This window comes from Petaurus breviceps, unplaced genomic scaffold (genome assembly GCF_028583685.1).
Source record: "Petaurus breviceps papuanus isolate PSGF00001 unplaced genomic scaffold, PetGlider_PUasm1.0 90895, whole genome shotgun sequence".
Classification (NCBI taxonomy): Eukaryota; Metazoa; Chordata; class Mammalia; order Diprotodontia; family Petauridae; genus Petaurus; species Petaurus breviceps.
The window spans coordinates 14,972,103-14,998,774 of NW_027187372.1; the positions used below are offsets into that span (position 1 = coordinate 14,972,103).

Sequence of the window (26,672 nt, forward strand, 5' to 3'; positions counted from 1 at the left end):
ATAGATAGATAGATAGATAGATAGATAGATAGATAGATAGATAGATACATACATACATACATACATACATACATACATACATAGATGATAGATACATAGATAGATGATAGATACATGCATGTACATATACACATATATGCACACATATATACATAAATAATATGCATGCCTCTGTGTATGTATGTGTGTATCATGGACTTCTTTGATAGTTTACTGCAGCCTAGACATCCCTTTTCAGAATAAAGTTATTTTTTTAACACATAAAAGACATGATATTAAAAAATAGCCATTTAAGTATAACTATCACAATATTTTCCAAAAAACAAGTTTGTGAACAATGGAATAAGAACAGGTATAATAGAATATTCAATTAACCAATACTCTGTGAATTAAAATATGTATATATATTTGCACAGAAGCAAATCCTGAAACAAATAGGCTAAAAGAAGTGATTCACTTCAGAATTAAAATGTTAATAAAAAAGAAACAGCTCTGAATTAGTAGCATAATGACTTTTCAGGTTACTTGAGTCTATTGACATAAAGGCACAACCTAATTCTGACTTTGCTACTATTACCTTGAAAAAAAAGCAATACATTTAATCTATAACTACATGAAAACAACAAGTTTAAAGTGAAAATTTTAGTCAAATTATTATGTATGCTATAGAGCAAATATGTTGTATTTTATTGTAGAGGACATATATGCATATATACAGATGTTTATTGTGTATACGTATATGCAGGTGTACATATGTGTGAAAAAGTGTGTGTGTGTGTGTGTGTGTGTGTGTGGCCTTGGAGTCATAAGAGAGAAGATAGATTCAAGTCTTGCTTCATCACATATTAGCCAAGCCATGTGACAAAGCAGGCCTTGATTCACTGTTTCATTCTCCACAGCTGTTCCCTACCTTCTGTACCTTCCCTTCTCCCTTCTCTTATATGAGAACCTTGTCTTTTACTGTACTGAGAAAATTAAGGCCATTAGACTTAAGCTCCCTCTCCTGTTTTTTTCATATTAAAATCCTTTCACATCTTCTCTGGCTCTTCTCCTTTCCTCCAGTCTCTGACAATGAGCTGGTCCTTCTCCTTACTGAGACTAGTCCCTGAGCACCTGATTCCATTCTCTCCTTTCTCCATCATAGTGCATCATCAATCATCTCTCAAATCTTCTTATCAATTGGTTCTTTCCCTACTATCTTCAAATATATTCAAATCTCCCTTTCTAAAATAAATATTCACTAGACCCCACCACCCCTTCAATCCAGCACAGTATAGCTCTCCTTCCTTTCTCAGGAAAATTACTTGGAAAAGCTATCTACAGTTACCACCTCCGGTTCATCTCCTCTCATTCCTAAACCCTTTTCACAGTCTGGCATCTGACTTCATAATTCAACTCAAACCATGTATGTATGTGGGGGTGTATATCCAGACATTGTCTCCACTAACCTTCAAGTCCACATCACCAATTTCCTATTGCAGATTTCAAATTGGATGAACTAGAGACAGTTTAAAGTCAACACACCCCTAATTAAACTCATGAACTTTCCTCCCTACCCCATCTTCCTCTCTTCCAACTTTCATATTTCCCTCAAAGGCACTATCATCTTTTGAACTTCCAAGGTTGCCAAATACTGCCATTTCTAATTTCTCACTTTCCCTTGCATCTGATTCCTTCTCCCTACCCATGCAGTTACAAGCCCCACTATTTGATTTTTTCTTTGTTCAGACTGTTATAATAGCCTGCTAATTTGTCTCCCTACCTCAAGTTTCCCATAATTCCAGGCCATCCTATACAAAGCTGCCAAAGTCGTTTTTTAAGTGTAGAACTGGCCATGTGACTTCACATCACTATCAAATCCAATGATTACCTATTGCTTCTGGAATAAAATACATACAACTCTGTTTAGGTTTTAAAGCCCTTCACAGGCTGGTTTAGACATTACTCTCCCTCTCACATTCTGTGATCCACACAAACTGGCATTCCCTTTGTTCTTTACACACAGCTCTCTGTCCAGTGTCTCCACATTTTACATAATTTGAAATGCATTCCCTCCTTGCCTTAGCCTCATAAAATAATAATTCCCTCTCTTCATTTAAGGTACAACCCAACCACTGTCTTCTGCAAACTTTTCTTGAACATTCTGACTCCTAATATCCTCCCTTCCAAATTACCTTTAATATAATTATATTGCATATGTTTGTATCTATTAACTTTATACTTATACCTTCATATAGTAATAATAGCACCTAACATTTATATAATATCTTAAGATTTACAAAGTAGGGGGTAGATAGGTGGTGCAGTGAATAGAATACTGGCTCTGGAGTCAGAAGAAACTGAGTTCAAATCCATCCTCAGACACTTACTAATCACGTGACCTTGGGCAAGTCACTTAACCCCAATTGCCCTGCCTCCCCCCTTCCAAAAAGCAAGAAAAAAACAAGATTTACAAAGTACCTTGAAAACATTATCTCATTTTATCTTTACAAAAATCCTGGAGGTCCGTGCTATTTTTATTATTTTATATATGTAGAAACTGAGACAAAAGTCAAGTACTAAGTCGGGAATCACATAGCTAATAAGTGTCTGAGGCCAAATTTGAACTTAGCTCTTCCTCATCCTTCCATATATTGTGACTTTGTTTTCTAGATAAGAATTTAAACTCCTTGCAAGTGGGAATTGTTTTATATTTTTGTACTTGTATCCTTAGTGCCCACCACAATGGTTAAAATGTAATAGGCATTTACCAAGTACTTGGTTGATTGACTAATAATAACTCAGAGATATTGTGAGGATCAAATGGAATAATGTGCATAAAGTGCTTTATAAAATGTAAAACATATACAACTAAAGCCCCTTGTTATATTATACATTTTATGTGTAATTATTATATCATATTCCTATTCCTTTTACCCTTTCCCTTCTTCTATTGCCCTTATTATTCTCTGTCTTGTATCCTTCAGCTTAACCTTTGATGGTACCTTCCTTGTAACCTTTACTCGTTTGTTATTTTCTTCTTTTACCCACTGGTTTCCTCTTCCTTTTATCTGATTATCTTTCAATTTCTTGGTTTTATTTTAAACCTGTTTTGAAAATGAAAAATTCGACATTCTAAGGGCATAGGTAGTTTATGCATTTACTAACTAGATAGGATGAGAAGAATGTTCTCTAGGAGGAATAATTAATCCATAGTTAAATCTGTTGTCTTTCATGGAAGACATAGGGTGCCACAGGAAAGAGGTATAATTTGTTAAATATAATGAGGTAGCATTAGGGTGCTGCTTTGATCTGTCAACACAAAGGAAGACCACCCAGGTATCTATATCTTGCTGTCTAATTGAATCATGCTGAGGAACCACCTTAAGCAAGACATTCAATATATAAGTCCCTTCAACTGTAAAACAAGAGAGTTGAACTAGATTGAATATGGGGTCTATTATAGCACTAGACCTAAGATATACTATAATCTATGTGTTGAGTGGTCATCATTATCCATTGATAACGATATGTAGGTTAGTTATAGAGAAGACTGCCACAAGACTCATATATTTTCAAGATGTGGTAAAGATGCCCTGTTTCCTCAAGTTCATCATAGGATTTGTATTATATTTCTCAAAGGTACTTATGATATTATTTGCTGTTTCTATCTTTGTGATCCAAAGAATGACAGAAGGTTTCAATTTGGGACAGGATTCATTAGAGTCTCAACTAGGTCACAATTATAATGTTCAAGTATTATAAAATAGGATTTTTATTTAGATCAGCAATAAATAAATGATGGAGATCCTTGAAGAATGAATTAATAAAAATAGCTTTGGTTTGGTTGGGTTGAGTGGGGTTTGGTCTGGGCCATGGATTTCTTCAGGACTGGAAATTCCCACAAAGTAAACTTCCTCTGCTAATGCAGATCAGAAAGAAATTAATTTGCATAGTTTCAGGGAGTTACCTATGTATGCCACTGGATAAAGGATTTGGCTATGTGGACCCAGCTTGTGTGTGTCGGAGACAGGACTTGAACTCAGATCATCCTGGTTCTATGACTAGCTCTTTTATCCATTATGCAACAATGTACTCATGTAAGTGTTAAGTAAGCATATTTATCATTAATTATTTAAATGTTATCTATAAGGGAAAGAAATGGGAAATTTTCAAATACTTTTATTTAGAGAAGAGGATAAATATTTGTTACATAACATAAATGTGGAAATATTTTATAGCTTTTATAATACTTTTTTTATTTTATTTTATTTTTCACAGCTGGTCTAGATGCCTTTAGAACATTTCTGAAGTCAGAATTCAGTGAAGAGAATGTTGAGTTCTGGCTGGCCTGTGAAGATTACAAGAAAACTGAGTCTGCAGAAAAAATTGCTTCAAAAGCCAGGATGATTTATTCTGAATTCATCCAAGCTGATGCCCCCAAAGAGGTAAAAATAAAAGTGTAGTGAACAATCTTAGTTCCACTACATGTAGCAAAAAAAATATGATCAACTTAAACCATTTTCAGTTCATCTGAGAGAAAGTCTCTATGAACCCACATTCATTAAATGACCATTGTGCATTTTTTTTAAGTCTGTAAAAGCAAACAGATAGGATGTAAGGAGTAGGTATTAAGAAAAACTGATACTTTGGAATGGCTAGGTGGTGCAGTGAATAGAGCACCGGCCCTGGAGTCAGGAGGACCTGGGTTCAAGTCTGGCCTCAGTCACAACACAAAACCTAGTCATGTGATCTTGGGTAAGTTACTTAACCCCAATTACCTTCCAAAAGCAAAAAAGAAAAAAAAAGAAATAAAAACCAATACTTCAGTCATATCCTGGTGTGAATGCACAGAAATTGAAAATGATTGCTTAATGATCAGAAAATAAATAATAGTTCACTCAGATAAGGAATGCAGGCTGATCACTAAATAGGAAGACTTGGTTTAATTTTTAGTGACATCGCTGATTTACTCATGGACAATTCAATTAAACTCTACTTAAACTGACACATTTTTAAAAATAAATAATATTCATCCATTCCACCCCAAAATTGTTGAGCCAATTCAATTTTAATAAAAATAACCATGGGAGTTAGCATTTACATAGAACTTTTGGGTTCACAAAGTAGTTTACAAATATTCTCATTTTGTCCATAGTATAGCCCTGAAAGAAAAGGCCTATTATTATCTATATTTCCTAGATGAGGAAACTGAGGCAGAACCAGGTGAAATAACTTTTCCAGAGTCACAAACAGATAGTAAATATCTGAGGACAGACTTGAACTCTGGTCTTCCTAATTCTAGATCTAGCTTTCTCTCCACTGCAGCACCAAGACCTAAGACTTAAGGCCCTTACTGATAAAGGATCATTGATTTTAAAATTGGAGAGGGCATATAAGGTCATCTAGCTCAATATCCTTGCAGCACCAACACAATATTCACAGTGCCAATGTATAGAGACAGAAGCGACTATATAGAGACAGAAGCAAAACATTTATTCAGACATCAGAAAACCAAATCTCAATACCAGAAAGTCAAATCCATCATAGTAGCAAAGAAGTTAATACACCATAGCACAACATGAAGCTACACCATCCTTTAGCCTTCCCACAAACCAACACTCACAAGCCTAGCTGGCTCCCTGGATGCATCCTCTCTCTCCCACATTTAGTTGTTCTGACTCCCAGCTTCCTGTGGGCTCTGCTCCACCCTTCAGCAAACTACTCCCACCACAGGCTCTGTGTGATTACATTCAACCTACTGGGTGCAGGAAAAACTTCAAATCAGGGAAGGTCTTCAAATTCCCTTAGACTTATTAAGGGGCAGTGAAGATCTTAAAATGACTATTACCATTACAACCCTGTGTTGACAAATAAGGAAACTGAAGGCTAGAGAAATTTTAAAAAAAATAATAAAATGAGCTCAAATTTGCAAAGATAGAGTTGGCTTTCAAACCCAGTCATCTGATTCCAGATTTCGTGATCTATCTATATATAGCAACATGCTCCCTCCCTTATATATATATATGCATCATGCGAAAAAAAAGAGGCCATCAATATGTTTAGATTAAAACCTTGAACCTCAGAAATTAATAGGAAATCCCAAAAGACTATAGGAAATCAGTGTAATGTGATTTCATCAAGTCTCATCAAGAGCTGGTCTACTGGTAGTTATCCTTACTAGTTTTAAGATTCTAGGTTTCCAGTATATTTTTAGATTTCTAAGTGTTTCCATTATATTTTGGTAGTCTGAACTGGACATGACAAGCAGATGACTGCTACAAAAGTGGTAAAGAGGCAAACAAGGGAAACAAACCTTCTCTTCTTACATTTCAATACCAATTTTCCAGTCACCACTTAAAAATAAATGAATGTCTGGGGAAAGGAAAATACAATTACCAAAAAATTTTTGAGTTGATTAGAATATCACTCACTAAATAGCTTTGAAATGAATTGCATAGACATCTTACTTATGATATGGTTAAAAAAACAAAGATTTTTTATTCTTTATAAAGTTCATTCTAGTTAGCTTACCTTAATTTCCATATTGTTGAATAGAATGTATGGAAAAAAATCTATTACTATGTGAAAAAAAGCTACTTCTTTTCAAAATGGTAAGTGATGTTTTTAATTCTATTAGAGATCAGAGTTATGATATCTAACCGTATATGATTTCCTTCTTCAAAAAATAGATTTTTATTTTGTTTTAAAACCCAGATTATAAATATTACAATATTTTCCCAAAATGTTTGTGTCTTAGAAAATGAAAGAAATATATATTTTTACAGTTTGTCAACTTAATTAAATGACTATATGAAAAATCATTTGTTTAAGTGATTAAGTATTCTATATCAAATACCATGCTACAGTCTTGGTGTACAAATACAAAAATGAGATTATCCTTGCCCTCAAGGAGCTTGCTTTCTAATAGGGTTAGACAGCATATATAGGGGAGTTGTGCCTAAGGAAAGGTGTTTTGGTCTGAAAAGTCACAAGTGTGGCAAATAGAGTCATATGGCAAGTGAATTACCCCCTTTCCAAGAATGGTAATGTATACTTCCTTACTTTTCCAAGAGAAAAAAGGCAGAAGGGGGTGGGGAATGTATATGCCTTACATAACATGGCAGGAATGTGGAGAGACTGAATTGGGGCAGGTCTGGGGCACCTGAATATGATAAATTCTCACAAAACAGGAGCTAGGGTCCCAGGGCTAAGACAAAAATACAGGGTCCAAAGTACCAAGTAGAGTTCAGCAGTACGGCAGAAACACAACCAAGATTTTATTTTTGTTGTTACTCGGTTATAATTTCTTTTATGACTTGAGCCCAAGATAATTGATTGTAATGTCTTTTTGGAATGATTTCAAAAATAAACTTGTATTTCTTGGGATCTGCTAAATTTCAACAAAACCAAACAACTATGTGTATTTGAAATAATCATACTTTCATTCTTATTGAATTGTTATAGATTTTTCTAAGTTGAATTACTAGATAACACATATGTAGCATTTCATGGGAATTTGAGGAATTTAAGATGTGTTTACCTGCCCTCTCTCTTTGTAGTCTATCAGATATTTTCCTCCAAACATAAACCAAGCAAGCAATTCTCTCCACTGACAACTCTCTGGTGTTTATTAAAAGCTTATATAGAGAGAAAAGCAACCTAGTCAAAACTGAGATAAGGCTATGATCTTTTTTTTATGTTTAATTCAGTTAGATAACTGACCTCATATTGATCAAGGGACTTCAACCAGCCAGTTTTACAAATTTGTTTCAAGAACTATTTTGAATCAAAGTTGCAGTAGATTGAATTAGAAGAAAGTAGTATGATAACAATGTGGTAGAAATGGTCAAATTATCCTGAACTGTATTTACCTTATGGCAACCTTGTGAGCCTATTTCAGAGTTTTACAAGGTTTTGTGCCTCATTTTCCCCATCTGTAAAATTAATAGCAAGTCATCATTTGTTTAATGATGCATGTCTAGCACATAGACAAGGAGCAAGCCATTTAAACTAAAACACCACTGACTATAAACTATCGTAATCTGTAACAGTTCCTGGTCTGATTGACAAAACATATACACACACATGCACAAACATACACACACGAGATTAGCTCTCAAATCACAAATTCATTTGAATATAGAATGAAAAATATAACAATTTCATGCAGATTTGGTTTCCATTGTGCTCAAGTGTCTCTGACATTCCTTCCAGGTATACTGAGCTTCTAAAACTTTTTCCACTCATGACCACATCAGCACTTCTTAAGCTCCATATGGGGTCACTACCCACAGTTTAAGAAGTGCTGTAATTAAAGTTCTTATTTGATTTGTCCTTCCATTTGTTTCTCTATACATTAAACAGCTACTCTGTACAAGACACTGTGCTAGATATTGGTAATAGCAAGGCAAAAATAAAACAATTCCTGCTCTCAAGTTTACATTTGATTGGGGGAAAATCTTACATACATTTAGACAAGTAAATACAAACTAGGTGTCTGTAACTCCCATTTGTTAAATTATAATGGAAATATTTCTAGGCTAATAATGATAGAATTAATAATATCAATGACAAGATTAATAATTCACATATAGAATACACTAAATTTTATCCCCAAAAAATCATCCTTGCAACAATTCAACTACCTAATATAAATGTGATCATTACTATTTGGGGAAAAGGAGAAATGAATAAGCATTTTTATATTGCCTATTATCTGCCAGACACAAAGTTCGTACTATGTACCAGATAGGTCCTATTATTAACTTCATTTTGCAGATGAGGAAACTGAGGCAAGTAGGTTGCAATTTGCCCAGGGTCATGTGGCTAGTAAGTGCAGGAGGCCAAATTTGAACTCAGATCTTCCTGACTTACAGCCTGGAGTTCTATCCACTGTGTCACCTGGCTATCCCATAAATATTATATAAAATATGATATTTAATTTTTATATTATATATGATATATAGGAAAATTGAAGTGCAGCATTTTAAGCAACCTATTCAGGGGCATGTAGCTACTAAGTGGCAGAGCTAGGATTATAACTTGAACTCAGTTCTTCTGAGTCTTTAGCACCAGTACACTATACTGGAGAAACATAAGTATCTATGCATGAGGATAGATGTTGGTTATATGTCAATAGTAGATAAAGATATGAAATAGCATTATAATGTAATTATTTTTAACAAATAAGCTAGGACCTCTGCATGCAAACTGACAGATAGCCCTTCAAAATCATCATCTTTGGGGAATTCTTATCACAATCATATTGCATATACTCAAAATACCCTAAAAATTGAGCAACCTGGTGGGGTATAATGGAAACGTATATAGAGCTTCAATTAGAAGGAACATCATAGATCAGCTAATCCAGTCTCATCATTTTACATATCAGTGGAACAGGGACAATTTCCAGGCCTGTGATCCTAAAGACCTGAATTCAAATCTAGCCTCAGACACTTTCTAGACATTCGACCCTGGGCAAGTCACTTAACCTCTGTTTGCCTCAATTTCTTCATCTGTAAAATGGGAATAATAATAGTACCTACCTTCTGAAGTTGTTGTGAGCATCAAATGAGATAATAAGTACTACATAAATGTTAGTTTATTGTTTTTGTTGTTGTTAACATAAAAGAAAAAAATGGAAGCCCAGTGAAAAAGTGACTTCCCTAATCTCAAATGGTTGGAAGTTGCAGAGATCTGAAACCAGATCATCTAACTGTAAATCTGAGTACCATGAGTTTGAATACCTAAATAAGCAATCACTTTAGGAATGAGAACAAAAGAAATAATATGAGTACAAAGATGACAACGTATGGGGGGATACAAAGGTATTCTCTAAATTGTAAAGTTCTTCTGGGATCCATTTTACATCTACCAAGTCTTTTAAAAACCATTTGTAATAATCATAAGCTCTGTGATAGCATGTTTTCTTTTTCTTTTTACATAGAATTAATCTTTTAACAAATAGGAGTAATAAATCTGCCTTTTAAACAGGCATATAAGAATTCAAATACCCAAATGGGAGTCAACTGTTTTCAAAGTAGTTACTTTGGGAGGGTATGTACTTCAAATGATGCTGTCACATTTCAAAGCACTTTTGGAATTTCTCTTTGGGAATTACCTTCAAAGCCTTTGTCATATTCTTCTGAATATCCTCAGTGGTGGCAACTCCTTGGGCCTCTGAGACTGGATTTGATTTGTGAGAAGAGCCAAAAGTCATTTAGTACCTAGTCTATTGAATTAGATGAGGGGTCATGATAAATAATAAATAGCATTTGGCTCCAAAATTAGATTTGACTATAAAGTAATGAAACTAAGTGTTCGTGAATGTCTATGTATTTGTGTCAAACTTGTAAACTGATTCCAAAAGCAATTCTCAAAAAGAGAATTTTAAAAATGATTTGAGCACAATGTCAGAAACAGTTGAAAAACTGCAGTGCTCACTAAGAACACTTTGAAAAACAATGGTAATTTTATGACATAGCTGGTGGTTTTGTTTGTTTGTTTTGGGGTTTCATTGTTTAATAATCAGGTCTTAGCTAACCATGTATGGTGCTTGATATTATAAGAAATAGACTCAATAAGTATAAAGAGGGATAGGGAGAGCAATTACGAATGGACTAAATGGAAGAGGAGAGGGTCAGTCTGAAGTAAATTTTTCAGAGACAACAGAGGGAAAATGGGGAAGTTATTCAAGGAAAGAGAAATGATCAACAAGAAAGAAAAAACAAATAGAATTCAGAGAAGAAAAGAAACATTTTTAAAAGATTGAGGCAACTAAATAAGCTGATAAGGGTGGATTAAATTAAAGATTACAGCTAGGACATTAAATGTTATTAAACGTACAATTAGTAATTATGGCACCTTCTGCAAGAAGCCTTTCCCAGTCTTCCTCAATCTTAGTGTATTACCTCTGAAACTACCATATCACTATTTAGCCACCCATAGAGAGGAAAGCCATCAAGGTCCAAAGGTAGATTGTGGATTGTGAGCATATTTGGGACAAAGACACAATTAACATGTTTCAAAATTGGAATAGTTTTGTAACAGATTGGATGTGAGGAGCAAAATTAAAAGTGTTTTCCACTTTAGTCTTTTCATTTGATTTGAAAAAACTTCAGAGGAAGTAAAATCATTTAGACATTTTTTTTTGCTTCTGAACAACTTTTATGATAATTTCTTTACATTTTGCTGAGGGAAAATATTGATTGATAGATTGAAAATTATTTTAAACTATTAATCCATCAGGCCAAAATGAAAAGTGATCATCAACATAGAGAAGAAAAAGAATTGATTGATATACTACGCTTAAAGAATAGCTGTCATACCACAGGTAGAAATTATCAAACCCCACATGAACCAAGATATAAATGACTGTCAGTGAAGGAACAGATAAGTCAGCCATTATATAAAAATACAAGTAACTCATAGAAAGCTAGTACAAAATAACTTAGATTTTAAATTTTCTTATTCCATATAAGAAAATAAAAATTCATATAGTACAGGGTGACCTACAGAATTAGAAGGTAAAAATCATAGTAAGAGACAAGTCTTGACTACTAGCAACAAACTACTACTAATAAAATCTCCTATTATTCTTGAATCTTTTTTTCCAAGAAGTATTATCTTATTCAGTCATTCATTTATCATATATTTTCGAGCTTACCTACACAGCCATAACCAGAATGGAGCAGTGAATGCTTTGCCCCATAGTGAATAACTTAGAGCATCCTGGGGTTTCCTTCCTATAGCTGCTTTCTTTCCTCCATGTTCTGCTTCCATATCTCTGGTCTGATGCACCCATAACCTTCTCTTTCTTACCTCCATGCCCAACTCTGGCCTCAAGATTTTGTTTTTCTTTTCCCTGCCTGCTGTATTGACTGCCTCATCCCAGAGGGTCCCTTTTCTAGCTCTACCTCAAACAATAGCAGATTGATTTTTTATTCCCCTTCCTAGCTCTGGCTTTCACATCAGTGGTACATCATCTGCTCTGACTTTGTTGTTGCCATTCCCTTTATTAGCTCCATCAGCAGTATCTACCATTAACCTATGATTGTATCAGGTTCGAAACCTCAAGGTAATGCAGATACTAGTCCACACATCTATGACCCACCCCAAAATTACTGGCCAGACTTTCCTTGACCCAAATAAAAACTTTGCTGGTTATGGCTTATGACTAGAGGGCGTTGCAGTAGAACAAAATGAGTACAAGCATAAAGTCTTACTCATAGATAATTTTCTGTTTATTTGGATAGAAAAAAAATTCACACGATCAATCACATTTTTCAAAGCACTACTATGTGCTAGGCACTTTGCCAGGTATTGAGGATATAAGTAAAAAACAAATGAAATGGCAATCAATATCTACTCATGGGGATATTAAATTCTGATGGGGGAGATAAGTACATATCTATATCTATATGTGTGTATACATAATAAATGAAAAATAAATAAATGTAAACATAGACAAAGTAGTTAAATATAACCCCTCCTGGATCATTTCCCTCTTGTGGTTGAGGAGTTCATGTAGGTCAATGAAACTATAAGCTATGCCATGCAGGATTGCCAAAAATGGACAGGTCATAGTGAAGAATTCTGAGAAAAGATGAGCCACTGGAGAAGGAAATTAAAAACCATTCCAGTATCTATGCCAAGAAAACCCCATGGACAGTATTAAAATCATAAAAAGCAATGACCAAAAAGTAAACACCTTAGGCCAGAAAGTGTCCCACATGTTAGTGGGGAAGAGCAGAGGACAACTACAAGAACCCCCAGAAAGAAGCAAGTAGCTGGGCCGAAAGGAAAAGGAAGTTCTGCTGTGGATGTGTCTGGTGACTGATGGAAAGTCCAATACTGCAAAGATCAATATTGCATAGGAACCTGAAATATAAAATCTATGAGCAAAGGAGCATTGGATGTGGCCAAACAGGAGATGGAAAGATTAAACATTGATATCTTAAATGGAAGGGAATGAGTCAATTTTGATCAGGTGATCCTTATACATACTACTACGGACAAGAATCCCTTAGAAGAAATGGAATAGATCTCATGGTCCATAAAGGGGGAAGAAAAGCAGTACTGGTATATTAATCTCAAAAATGACAGAAAGATATCAATCCAAATACAAGGCAAATCATTCAACATCTTAATACTACGTATCTGTGCTCCAACGACTGATACTTATGAGGCCAAAGTTGTTCAGTTCTGTGAAAATCTACGACATCAACTAGAAATAGCATCAAAAAAAAGATGTCAAAATCATTATAGGTCATTGGAATGCTAAAGTAGGAAATTAAAAGATAATTTTAATAACAAACAAGTTTGGCCTTGGAGTACAATATGAAGCAAGGAAGGGACTAATTGAGTTTTCTCAAGATAACAGACGGGTCATAGCAAACACTCATTCACCAATTCAAAAGGGGACTCTACACATGAATGTCACCAGATGCTTAATATTGAAATCAGATAGATTATACACTTTGCAGCCCAAAATGGAGACACTCTATGTATGTAGTCAGCTAAAACAAGTTCTGGAGCTGACAGCGGCTCTGTTCATGAGCTTCTTATCACAAAATCTGGACTTAAATTGAAGAAAGTATGGAAATCCATAAATCTCTATGACCTAAATGACATCCCTTATGAATATTAATTGAAAGTGATGAATAGATTTAAGGGACTGAATCTGGTACAGTGCCTGAAGAACTATAGATAGAGTTTCCCAACATTGTATAGGAAGCAGCAATGAAAAGCATCCCAAAGAAAAAGAACAAGAAAGCAAAATGGCTGTCTAATAAGGCTTTACAAATAGCTAAGGAAAGAAAGAAAGCAAATGGAGAAAAGGAAAGATATTCCCAACTAAACACAGAATTTCATAGAAATTGGAAGGAGACATAAAAAGGTTTTCTTAAATGAGCAATGCAAAGAAATAGAAGGAAAAATTAGAATGGGGAAGCAAGAGTTCTCTTCAAGAAAATTAGAGATATCAAGGGAATGTTTCATGCAAAAATAGACAAGGTAAAAGAAAAAAAAAGTGGTAAAGACTTAACAGAAGTAGAAGAGATTAAGAAGAAATAGCTAGAATACACAGAAGACCTATACAAGAAAGATCTTAACATCACTGATAACCATGATAATCATAATCACGAACCAAAATTACTGATCTAGCGACAGACATCCTGGAAAATGAAGTCCAAGGGGCCTTAGGAAGCATTCCTAACAATAAGGCTAGTGGAATTCTATGTGAGTTATTTAAAATCCTAAAAGATGATTCTGTGATTCTCTCTTACTTGACTTTTAAAATCCTTTTTGAGCTGTTCCAAGAGGACTTTGGGGGTTTTAGTACAATTTATATTCCTCTTTGAGACTTCACATGTAGGCATTGTAATATTGTCCTCTTCTGAGTTTGTGTCTTAATGTTCCCTGTCACCACAGTAGCTTTCGATGGTCTGGGCTGTTTTTGGGGGGGTTTTGCTCTTTTTTACAAGATGAGGAAGAAAGGGTCATGAAGGGTTTGACATGACTAAAGGAATGAACGATAACAAATTAAATACATGGCAATTTGGGAGTAAGGACACAAGCAGTTGGAGGGATCTTAAAATTCCCCATATAAAAGGCAGTGTTTGAGTTGCATGTTAAATGAAGAGGGAGACTTGGTGAGGCTGAAGTAAGATGAGAGCCCCTTCCAGATGTGCATGAGGAATAAAGGTCTTTTTTTTTTCCTAAATTGCAGAGTGGGAGGGATCAGGTGTATGGATGGGTGTGGGGCAGAGTTTTAATATGCCAGGACTAGATCATTTAGGGTTTTAAAAATGAAACATAATTTGTTTTTATTTTATCCTCAAGGCAACAGAAAATTATTGGGCTTGATTGAATAGGGAATTCACATGGTCAGCTATGTGCTTAAGAAAAATTATTTTGCCAGTATTTTGTAGGAAGGAGGAATTAGAATGTGGTTTCAATAATCTAGACAAAAGATAATGAAGGTTTGAAATGAAATGGTAGACATATAAGTGGAAAAAACATGTAAGATATAAGAAGCAATGTAAAGAAAGAAATGGCATGATTTGTCAATTAACTGGTTATATAGGGTGATATATGAGAAAGAGTCAACAATATTACCAAGGTTGTGAACTTGGGATTTTGGAAGTAGGGTGATGCCTTTGAAATAAAAAAAAAAAAGTTTGGAAAATGGGAGATTTGGGAGGGAGAGAAGATGAGGTTAATTTTGGACATGCTGAGCTTGAGATGTATCCAAAATATATCTGGTGATACAGGACTGAAGTGCAATAAAAAAGAGAAGCGTGTGTGTGTGTGTGTGTGAGTAAGTGGGGGGGTAGTAGTAGAGATACAGACAATTTTTGAATATGTAGGAATATATGCACATACTCGTACATATATGTATATATAAACACACATATGTAAATGTGTGCATTTACATGAGCATAAATACATGTGCAATGTGCTTACATGCATTTGCCTGTGTATGCAAATGATGGTTATGTTCATGAATGTGCATGCATATATGAATATGAGCCATCTGTATAGAGATGAATGAAGGAATAATATAGAAGACAAGACAATGCATGAGCAAGAAATATAAGAAATAAAATTGTTTACATCATTCTTCAAGAGGTATGAAGAATTTACCAGAGTAGAACAGACAGGAAAATTTATCACAGGTGTTCAGAGTTAAGTTTTTGCAAACGGTAATTCTATCCATCCTAACTCTTCTCTAAGTTAAATATCCAAGTTTCTTCAACATAGAATGATTCCAAAGTTCCTCTTCATTCTCATTATCTTCCCTTGAGACCTTCCACCTTATCAGGGTTGTTTTTAACATATTAAACTCTGAACTGAATAAATATTCCACTGCTCTTTCTGAAAACTATTCTCTCAATGCAACATGAGATCCTATTAACTTTCTTAATTATTATATCACACTTGACTCATACTGAGTTTTTCATACATTGAAATACTCAGATTTTTCCCCCTTGTCTTATAATTGCCAAGATGATTTTCTTGAGTCTAAGTATAACACTTTACATTCAAGTTTATTAAATTTCATTTTACTAGTATTATCCCAACAATCTAGGTTATTGAGATCTTTTGGGATTCTGATTCTGTCATCCAGAGGGTTTGCTATCCTTAGCTTTGTTACACCTGAAAATTTGTTAACCTACAATCTATACCTTTATCTGAGTCTTGGATAAAAATGTCAAATTGCATATAATCAAGCATGGATGCCAGTGGCCCTCCACTGGATACCTCATTCCAAGGTGATATTGAAATAATGTGTGCTCATCGAGGCTGGACCTTTCACCAATTTTGAATCTGTCTGGTTATATTATTATCCAACTCGTGTCTCTCTGTCATTTCCACAAGGATACAATAAGATACTTTATCAAAGATTTGGCTAAATTCTAAGTGAATTATGGGATTTCTTTTGCCTGACTATGCATGTTTCTTTTTTTTTAACAAAGAATTTGTTTTTCTTATTTTCCCCTATGGGACAAGGGGTGGGAAGAAAAGAATGTAGATTTATGTTAACTATATACATATATTATAAATCTATCTACACACACAAACATATAAATCATATATATGTATATGTGTGTATGTATATGTATACATACATGCATACATATACCTACATACACACATATATAAAATGTAGTGAGTTTTGTGGGCGACAAATATGGTTTGTTGCATGTACTTTCAAAAAAGGTCCCTATGTTGTTAGTCTTGCTTAATTGCTTTACTTTATAACAAGACAGCTCTCCCAGGAAGGGATAATCTGGAAATATTTTTAATGTTAAAAAGAAAAGATTTTTATAAAATTAAGAAAAAATAAAATAAAAACCTAGGTAAACTATGTCTATAGTATTCCCCTGATTCACCAGTCTTAAGTAGCCCTGTGAAAAAGGGAATTAATTATTCTGGAATAGCATATTCTTAAGTAACCACTCTTTAAACATTCTCTAGAATTTTTCTAAGAATTTATTTCAAGTTCATTGGTCTATAGTTTACAGACTTTCTTTGATATTATTATTATTGCTGTTATTATTACTACTACTACTACTACTACCATCAAGACATTTTTCCTTCTCTAGTCCTATTGTGCTTTCCCTAATCTCAACAATTTTTCAAACATCACTGACAGTGACTCAACAATTTAACCTGTCATTTCTTTATCCTGAGATATAGTTCATCTTGACCTAAAGACTTGAAATCTTCAAGGGCTGCCATTGATTCTCATTATCTCTTTAATTCTCTATTGACCATTGTTTATTTTGTACCTTTCTGCCCCAAATTGATTTTTTTGCAGAGAAAATATGAGCAAAATAAAAGTTAAATAGTTCTACCTTTTTTCCATCAAGTATATCATCCTTTCCACATGATGTTAGCAGTGATTCATGGCTGTCTCACCCAATATAGCTTCTTTTAAAAAAACAAACAGCTTTTTGTTTGTTTTCCTTGACTTTTTCTCACCATCTTGAGCTCATTCTGAGCCTCAGTACTCAACATGATTTCCTTACAGAACTATGCCAAGTCACTGCTTCAACTATATTTCTAAGAATCTGTTCAATTTTATCACATCTGCTTTAACTTTCAGAAGCTAAAAGTACTAATAACACATTATGTAGACTTTCTGATATTGAGAACTCCTATGACTATTCAGGCAGAATGCTATAATGAAAGAACACTAAGATGAGAGTCTCAGTCTTACTTCAAATCTTTGCACTGCTTTCTATTGCATTTGGTCAATTTAGTAAATTTGAGATCCCTCAGTTGTGAAATCAGGGGGTTGAGGCTAGATGGCCTCTAACTTCCATTCTTGTTCTACAGCTATAATATCCAGTATATTAAAATACCATTTAAGGGGCAGCCAGGTAGCACAGCAAGTAAGAGCACCGGCTCCAGTGTCGGGATTACCTGGGGATTGAATCCCGGGCTCAGACACTTAGCACCACGCCGAGAAATAACTGGCCATGTAACCTTGAGCAAGTTACTTAACGCCAATTGCTTAAAAAGAAAAAAAAAATACCATTAAAGTTTTTTTTTTTTTTTATATTACTGACAGTGGTTTGCCAGGTAATCAGTTTGGGAATTAACCAGGATATTCCTTTTTTCTGCTTTTTTGACATAGTTCTATACATTAGTCCTGCAAGGATAGGCAAATAGAACAAAAGGAGAAGCTACTTAAAACAACTTATTTGACCTTTTCATTAACAACTATGGCAAATAGTATATTTCAATGAACTTTTTGTTAGTTAGAATACTAATGCTTTTCTAAAAAAAAATAAGGTTTTCTCAGGGGAGACTGAGAGAGAGAGAGAGAGAGAGAGAGGGGGAGAGAGAGAGAGAGAGAGAGAGAGAGAGAGAGAGAGAGAGAGAGAGAGAGAGAGAGAACTAAAAAAAAAAAGCTAAAAGAATTAAGAACTGCTGGTGTAGAGAAAAGGGATTTTGTTTGCATATTTTCCCTGTTAAGAGAAGCATATGAATATTGCAAAGGATACTCATCTCAGAAGATGCCAAAGAGGATAAACCACCAAGGAATATGCACTCAAAGTTAAGCTTGTTTTTGAACATATGCCATAAACAGACTTTAGTTTGCAAAATGTTTTAAATCAGTGATATTTGAATATAATGCATTGAGGTAAATCAGACTAAGCTATAACAATACTGATTTAGAACATGACAAGATTTTAAAACTTCATGAGAGGGAACAGTGGTTAGCTCTTGATTGTCTTTCTGCATTGTGGAGTGGGAAGAGTAATGATTCTGGAGGCCAAAGACCTGGGTTCAAATCTTGTCTCTGACAATTATTACCTGTAGCAGGTCATATCCTCATTGACACCTTCTCTTCTCCAGGCTAAACATGCCTAGTAATCAAAGGCCATTTACCATTTTACTTACTCCCATCTAAATATCTATTTTTCTAACCTTACCAGAGTCTTCCTTGAAATATGACACTCAAACTCAGCACATCACTATAGAGGAGATTTGATTCATCTGTATATAAGGGCACCATCGGTTCCATCTTCCTTGCCAGGAATGGAAACAGTTGTGCCTTTCTTAACACAGACTAAAGTAGCATTTTGCTGACACAAAATGATTTTCAATAATACTGAGCTTGCAGGCCAATTAATTTCCCCGATTTTTTCCATACAAATATATCCAGCCTTGTTTCTTCTATCCTGTATAGCAGGTAGAATTCTGCATCTCCAAGAACCAAATTCCTCTCAAGATTTCTCCTCCAGGTGTTTTTCCTCCTGGCATGTAGAATCTGATTCTACCTGCTTTTTTGAGACAGGAACCAGGAAAAATGGTCACATCTGGTTCTACTTATCCAGGCATATTCGGATCCAAATCAACAGAAATCAGGGGGATAGCAAAGGGTAGCAATTACATATGGTTGTATCCTTAGAAGTGACAGTACACCCCTGCTCCAGACTCAAGTCAAATCAAGTCAGCAAGCATTTGTTAAGTGCTTTCTTTGTGTAAAGCATTTGCTCAGAGCTAGGGGTATAAATGCAAAAACAGTCCCATTCCTGAAGAAGTTCACAATTTAATGGAGGAGATGACATGCAAACAATTATGTACATACAAGATATATACAGTATAAATAGGAAGTACCCTAAAAGGGAAGGCACTGGCATTGAGGGAAACCAGGAATGCTTCTTGCAAGTGTCAATTTAAGTCAAGGTTTGAAAGACGGCAAGAGAGATATGAAGAGGGAGAACATTCTACACAAAAGGCACAGACGGTAAAAAGAAACAGTCCATAGAGGCAATATCTTATATAAGGATCATAAAGGAGTTCAATGTCACTGGATTGCAGGGATGTGGAATCTGGATTCTTGTAGATGCTTAGCCTTCTTGTATCAGAAATTGATTTCTTCAGGATTTTCTAGATTTCCTACTTTCTAGTGGTCCTCCTACATTCTCAAAAGTTTGATGCTGCCATTGCTTGAAACACTTGAAATTACTCCTTTGAAATTACCCTAAGAACAAAATCTAGTTTTGAAATATCTTCAATTCGATTTTATTTTTGGAAGCAAGCAATCATTCAAAGCTCAATCAGACAAGTAGAATCAGTGATCATACAATTAGGCTACAAGCAGCATCAGAGGACAATGGCCTTATCAAAATCATTTTTAAAAACATATGCTCAAAGGTGGGTATAAATAAAAGATTATCAAGAGACACAGCATGCTGGATTTGAGGACCCTTATGCAAAGTCGGTGAGAGTTAAAGTTGGAAAGGTGGGTTGGAGCTAGATTATGGATGGAGAGTCTTGAATGCTAAGATTGGAGACAACCTCAAGTCAGGTGGCTTTCATTCCATTTCTAGATTAGCCATTAACTACATGTATGACCAATATTTTTAATAAAAAGTTTGGTTAAAAAATCTTCTTCCTTTGGGGCAGGTAGGTGGTGCAGCGAATAGAGCACCAATCCTAGAGTCAGGAAGTAGGCCTGAATTCAAATCCATCCTCAAACACTTGACACACTTACTAGCTGACTAGCTGTGTGACCTTGGACAAATCACTTCACCCCAATTGCCTTGTGTTCCCCCCTCACAAAAAAACAAACTTCCTCCTCAGAATTTTTAAAATATTATATCCTTCTTGATTCAATGTAACTATTATTTGTTAAATGCTTCTGCGACTGTACTTAGCTCTTGGAAGGGATATAATAATTAATAAGATAAGGTCCCTGCCCTCCTCATGTTCACTTTATTTACTAGGCTAGTCTCTAAAGGACTCACTACTTTAAAAAAAATCTACCTTCAAAAGATGATGATTCACCACCACTGATGATATTCAAAAGAATGAATCACAGGCTCTGAAGGTAATTTTGAAGGAGGACTTCCATACAACAGAACAACAAAAGATCTGTGTGGGACTGGGGTTACTTTGTTATCCTCTCCCCCTCTCCCTCACTGTTCCTACCATGCATCTAAATCCAGGTACAAGAAGAAAGGAATTAAGTGGTGTGTGTGTGTGTGTGTGTGTGTGTGTGTGTGTATGCATGTGTGTAGGGTTGAAAGTGATATTTGCTTCCTCCTTTATTATTTATATTTGCTTAGCAACAAAATCTTTAGTCTATGTTTAGCATCACCCAAATCACCAGTCTATGTTTAGTACTATCAAGCACAATGGACAAATTCAGTGCTTAACAAATTCATGTTGGCTGATTTTTTTTCTTTTTTTTTCTCTTTTTTTTTTTTTAGCAATTGCGGTTAAGTAACTTCCTCAAGGTTACACGGCCAGGTGTTTCTGGGTGGGTGCTAAGTGTCTGAGCCCAGGTTCGATGCCAGGTCATCCCAACTGTAGGGCCGGTGCTCTTACTCGCTGTGCTACCTGGCCTCCCTGATTCTTGATGTCTGGTGTCAGGATATGTGAAATGAGAATGAGGGGATTGAATTTGTGAGCTTTACAGTTTGTCCCTGGTAGTTCTAAATCTATGATCTCATAATGATAAAGATGGGAAGCCAATGAGGATTTTTTTTTTAATAAGCAATTGGGGTTAAGTAACTTGATCAAGGTTACATGGCCAGTTATTTTTGTCTGCCTGCTGAGTATCTGAGGCCGGAACAAATCCCAGTGCTGGGGAGGGCACTCTTACTCACTGCGCCACCTGGCTGCCCCTAACCAATGAGGATTTTTAATCAAAAGTCAACAAGGTAAAAGTGTTTCATAGACATATTTCTATAAGTAATGCATAGGTAAGGATAGAGTAAAGATACAATGGAAGAAAGAAGATAATTTAGGAGGTCAGTGTCAGATTATGAAGAACCATGAATACCATACCAAAGATTTTAAACTCTGTTCATTTGAAATTATCTGAAGTCTTTGAAAATATCTGAGCATGAGAATGACAAAATCATAATACAGGAAAATGAAATTTGCAATGGTTTACAAAACAGAGGAGAAATATTTAGAATCCTGGCAACCTGTTAAGGAAATAAGATAATAATGATCTGAATTACAATTATCTCAACAGGAATAGAAAACAAGGCATGAATTCTAGAGACACTGGAAAGGAAAGATTTGATGACAAGGGACATTGTGGTGCAGAACAGAGATACCAAACACATGACTTCAAGCCACAGCACTCTCAAGTAGACTCATATCAGGCTGAAATGCAATTCAGAAATATTTTTTAAAATAAAAATAAAAACAGACAATTTTAACATGTTTTCCAAGTCAATGTGTACATGCAGGGATCCTTAAGTATGGCTTAGTAGCCATGTGATTAGTGATTAGTGGCTATTTGATTTTATCAACACTGGTACAGAACCAGCACAAGACTGAAAGATAGGAGATCTGGGTTCTAATTCTAGTTCTCTCGTTTACTAGCTATGTGTCAAGTGTTTTAACATCACTGCAATTTAGTGTTGCTCTTCTATAAATAAAAAGGTGGACTAGATTATTAAAGTCCTTTGTTCAAATATCATAAAGTTTTATTCTTCTTTGATTGGATATGAGGGATAAGGAAAACAAAGAATGTAAACATGAGTCCATGGTTTTGAGCTTAGATGACTAGGCAAAGGATGATTTAGCTCCCACAAATAAGGAAATTAATAGAAGGCAGAGGTTTATAGGGATTAATTATGAATCCACTCTTAAAATTTCTTGAATTTGAAGTGTTGTTTGAGATGTTGAATTTGAAATGAGATAAAAAAATTATAAATATAGGACCAGATGAAATTCATGTGAATAGTAAAGGTGGTATGGCTACATAGCATTGCTTTCTGAAAAAAAGTCTGGAGGTTTTACTGTACTCCAAATTAAACATATCTGTAGTGTATTTGTGGTTAAAAAAACACCACCTTGGGCTGGTCTTTGTGAATATAGGGGTTAGGCCTCTGATTTCATGGGTTTAGAGAACTCTTGGGTATGAAAATTTCTTCTAGGAAAGCAGGGCATATACTAACTTCTAGTCTTAGAGAACTGACTACAGCAATTAGGGGTTAAATGACTTGTTAGAGGTCACACAGTCAGTGTGTTTCAGAGAAAGAATTTGAACCAGGTATTCCTGGCCAGCTCTCAATTTATTACACCATAATTCCTCTCTTTGTGTGAATAACAGTATATACCTTATATTATTGCCCTCTTCCTTTGTCAGACCAATCTGGTGTATTATGTTCAATTTTGAACACCTGATTTTAGGAAAGACTGATAAGGAGGAGATCTTGCACAGGACAGTGATCACTGAGGTATATGGACTTCAAGATCATGCCACTTGAGAATCCATTGAAGCAACTAAATATGCTTAACGTAGGGGAGAGAAAACCTACAGAAGCTAATAGGTACCAATCTTCAACTATTTGAATATCTGTCACATGAAGATTAGACTTGTAGAGAGACAGATTAAGGCTAGTGGAAAGAAAAATCAATCCTAAAAATAAGTGCTATGACAAAGTAGAAAAGACTTCCTCACAAAGTAGCAGACCTTTAAGTAAAAGCTGGATGACCAATTGCCAGGTGTGTAGTAGATGGAATCTTCAGTTGGTAAAAGATTGAACTAGATGGTCTCTGAGACACCTTCTAATACCAAGGATCTATGATAATGTGACAAGGTCAGGGATGGAAATACAAATTTGTGAGTCTTTCCCATAAGGCTTTAAATACCTAGAACTACATATTATTTTCAAAAACAGAATGAATGTAGAATAGAAAAGGGACATTTTTCAGGTAACAAGATAGGAATAGAAGTGGAGGCTTTGAGTTGAAAGAAAGAAAAAATTAAAGAAATCCTGTTAGCACCAATTCAGTAGACGATTTGGTAGCAAGATGTCCATTGAAAGTCAAGAAATTGGAGAACTGGAAAGGTTTAGAAGTTTAGAGGCTTAAAGACTAAGAAAAAAATCCTATGGGGGTTAGGATAATGCAAGAGAGGTTAATAAAAGAAATAAAAAGGAAATAGAAAATGCAAGTGCCTTTTGACAAGTCCAGTGGAAAGTTACTGCTTCCCTATTTGTGTTATCTGACTATCTTAAGACATTTCAAACTTATTCAGAACTCATACTGAAGCACCCAAGCATAGTAAATCCACCTTGACTTCCTGCTAGGTACTTTACTCAGGCTTTTTTTGGTATTAGAAGGCCTCAAACTACTTTAGACCTGAGAGTCCTCTGAATTTCTTGACCTAACGGGTGTTTATTAAAAAAAAAAAAAACTCTTTGCAGGTTACTTTAATGATCTTCTTCTCCCCTCAGACATCATACCTAATTAGAGGCTTACTCTAACACTGCAGCTAACACAGCACTCTGGGACTGCACTTATCAGAGGAGTCCTTGCCTGACTTGTGGTGTTGCCCTGCCAACCTCTAGGTCACAGTTTTCTCTCTTGCCCATTTCCAACTGAATTAAAACCTCCAAAGAAAGAAAAGAGCTACAGTGAAAGCCTCCTCCTAATAATAATTCTTTCCCCAATCACAAATAACCTAACAAACATCTCCTTACTCCTTAACTCATTCCTAGAGCATATTAAAATTAACTAATAATAAGTCATGCTTCTATTCAACCTTGATTATCAGTATCTTTATAGTTTGAAATATTTTGCTGACATAACCTTTAAAGGGGCCATACCATATCTCCCATTATGAGAATCTTAAATTTTTATGTTCATATACTATGTACATGTACCTACATGTGTGTATGTATGCATATATGTACATGCATGTGCATATATCCGTTTTGAGGGTAGACATCAGCCAGATCTATAATTGTATCCATATAAGCAGCTCTGGGTTGACAATATTCTCTTTTCCAGCTCAGAGCAGGTTATTCAACTCCTTAGAGCATTACAGTGTTGTCTGGAGTAATGAGAGTTTGACTGACGATCACAAAACCCACATGTGTCAAGACAGGACTTGAAAAAAAAATTTTCCTGACACTGAGGCCAGCCTTCTAGTCATTAAGATTGACTGCCCCTCAACATAGATGTAGAGAATAAAATAGTTAAGCTTTTTTTTCTTTTTTAATTAGAAATATTTCCTCATAGAAAAACATGGGGCGGGGGGGAAAATGAAACTGAAATTTAAGATTTAGATTGTCCTTTTGTCATATCTGTCCAGAATCAAGAATAACATTTCTTACTTGTTTCATTCAGTTGAGCTACTTTCTTCATTGTACTATATTTTCAAATTTCAAATGAACAAAGAATTTCATCCTAGGAGCTCTATGTCCTTAATAAAGTGTCAATTGCCTTAGTAGCAGAATGAACTTAATGTTCTACCAAGCATTTGTGGCCTAGACCCTCTTCCTTGTTATTTGGTCAGCCTGTCTTCTCTGTCCCCAGATCCTTCTTCTTCAACCCTGGACTGAAAAGATTCTCCAGGGATAAATATTATATTTCACAAACAATGCTGGATTCCATATTCAATTCAGCTTTACTAAGCTTTTATTATATTCTAGGTATTATGCTGAATTCTGAGGATTTTTTTAAAAAGCAAAAGCACAATTCTTTCCCTCAAGAATCTCATATTCTAAAGGGAGAGATAAGACATAAATAAATGTCTTCATACAAGATATATACAAAGTAGATGGAAGACCATCTTAGAAGGAAGGGATTAGTAGGTGGGTGGGGAAGTTGGGGGCTCTAAAAGTATCCTACAGCAGCTAAGATTTCACCAGTTTTTAAAAAGCCAGGTAAGCTAGAAGTCAGAGGCAAGGCATGGGAGATGGTCAATAAAAAGGCAAGAATCTTAGAGCCTCCTGCATAATGTAGCTGTATCCTAAAGTGCACAGAGCAAAGTAAAATTGGAAAGGTAGAAAAGGGACAGCTTGTGAAAGGTTAAAAAAATAGAAAAATGGCTAACTCCCAGGGATACTAGGGAACCAAGAGTTTATGGGTTGAAGGAATCTAGTTAGACTTGATCTTTAGGAAAATCTCTTTGCCATATGAGCAGAGGGTGAATTGGAGGTGGAAAGCACTTGTGATGAGGAGAACAATGAGAAGGTTATGTAATACTAGAGACAAGAAATGCCCATATAAATGTGGTGGCTGCATGAGAGATGCTCCTTTCTCTCACTTATTGTCCCCGAGTGAAAGAAAGGGACATATAACAGATACTGCGAAGATAAAAATGACAAAATTTGTAAGAGATTGGATGTGTCAGTGTAGTTCATGTGAAGGGCTGAAGATAACACTGTGGTTATGTGCCTGGGTGAGTAGAAGGATGATGTTACCCTGGATATGGAAATTCAGAAGAGGGCAGGCTGGACAATCAGAGTAGGGTCAAAAAGGGAGACAAATTGGACATTTGAACTTGAGATTGCCTATAGGATATCTAATTCAAGATACTCAAGAGGAAATTGATAAAATAGGACTATAGCTCAAGAATGAGTCTAGGCTGGATATAGAGATATTAAACACACACATATATACATATATACACACATATATATCTATGTATTTATATATCACACATGTGCAATGTTGTATTGTTTATACATATATACAATATATTATTGTTAATTATGTTTGATAAGTATAATGCACATATATACATATAAATACATATGCACAGGTGGAGTGTGTCCATATGCATATTTACATACATATGTACATTGTGTGTGTATGTGTGTTTATATATGTGTATGTGTGTGTAGCATGTGGAGGGGAGAGGAGAGGAGAGAAGAGAAGAGAAGAGAAGAGAAGAGAAGAGAAGAGAAGAGAAG

At 35.2% G+C, this 26,672-nt stretch overlaps 1 protein-coding gene across 1 annotated transcript in view; it reads left to right on the forward strand.

The window, feature by feature from the left end:
* RGS21 (regulator of G protein signaling 21) overlaps nt 1-26,672 on the forward strand; it is a 33,569-nt gene that overhangs the window by 4,216 nt on the left and 2,681 nt on the right. Inside the window, exon 3 of the mRNA XM_069074327.1 lies at nt 4,261-4,427. Coding sequence (XP_068930428.1) covers nt 4,261-4,427 — 167 coding nt within the window. The remainder of the gene's footprint in view (nt 1-4,260; nt 4,428-26,672) is intronic.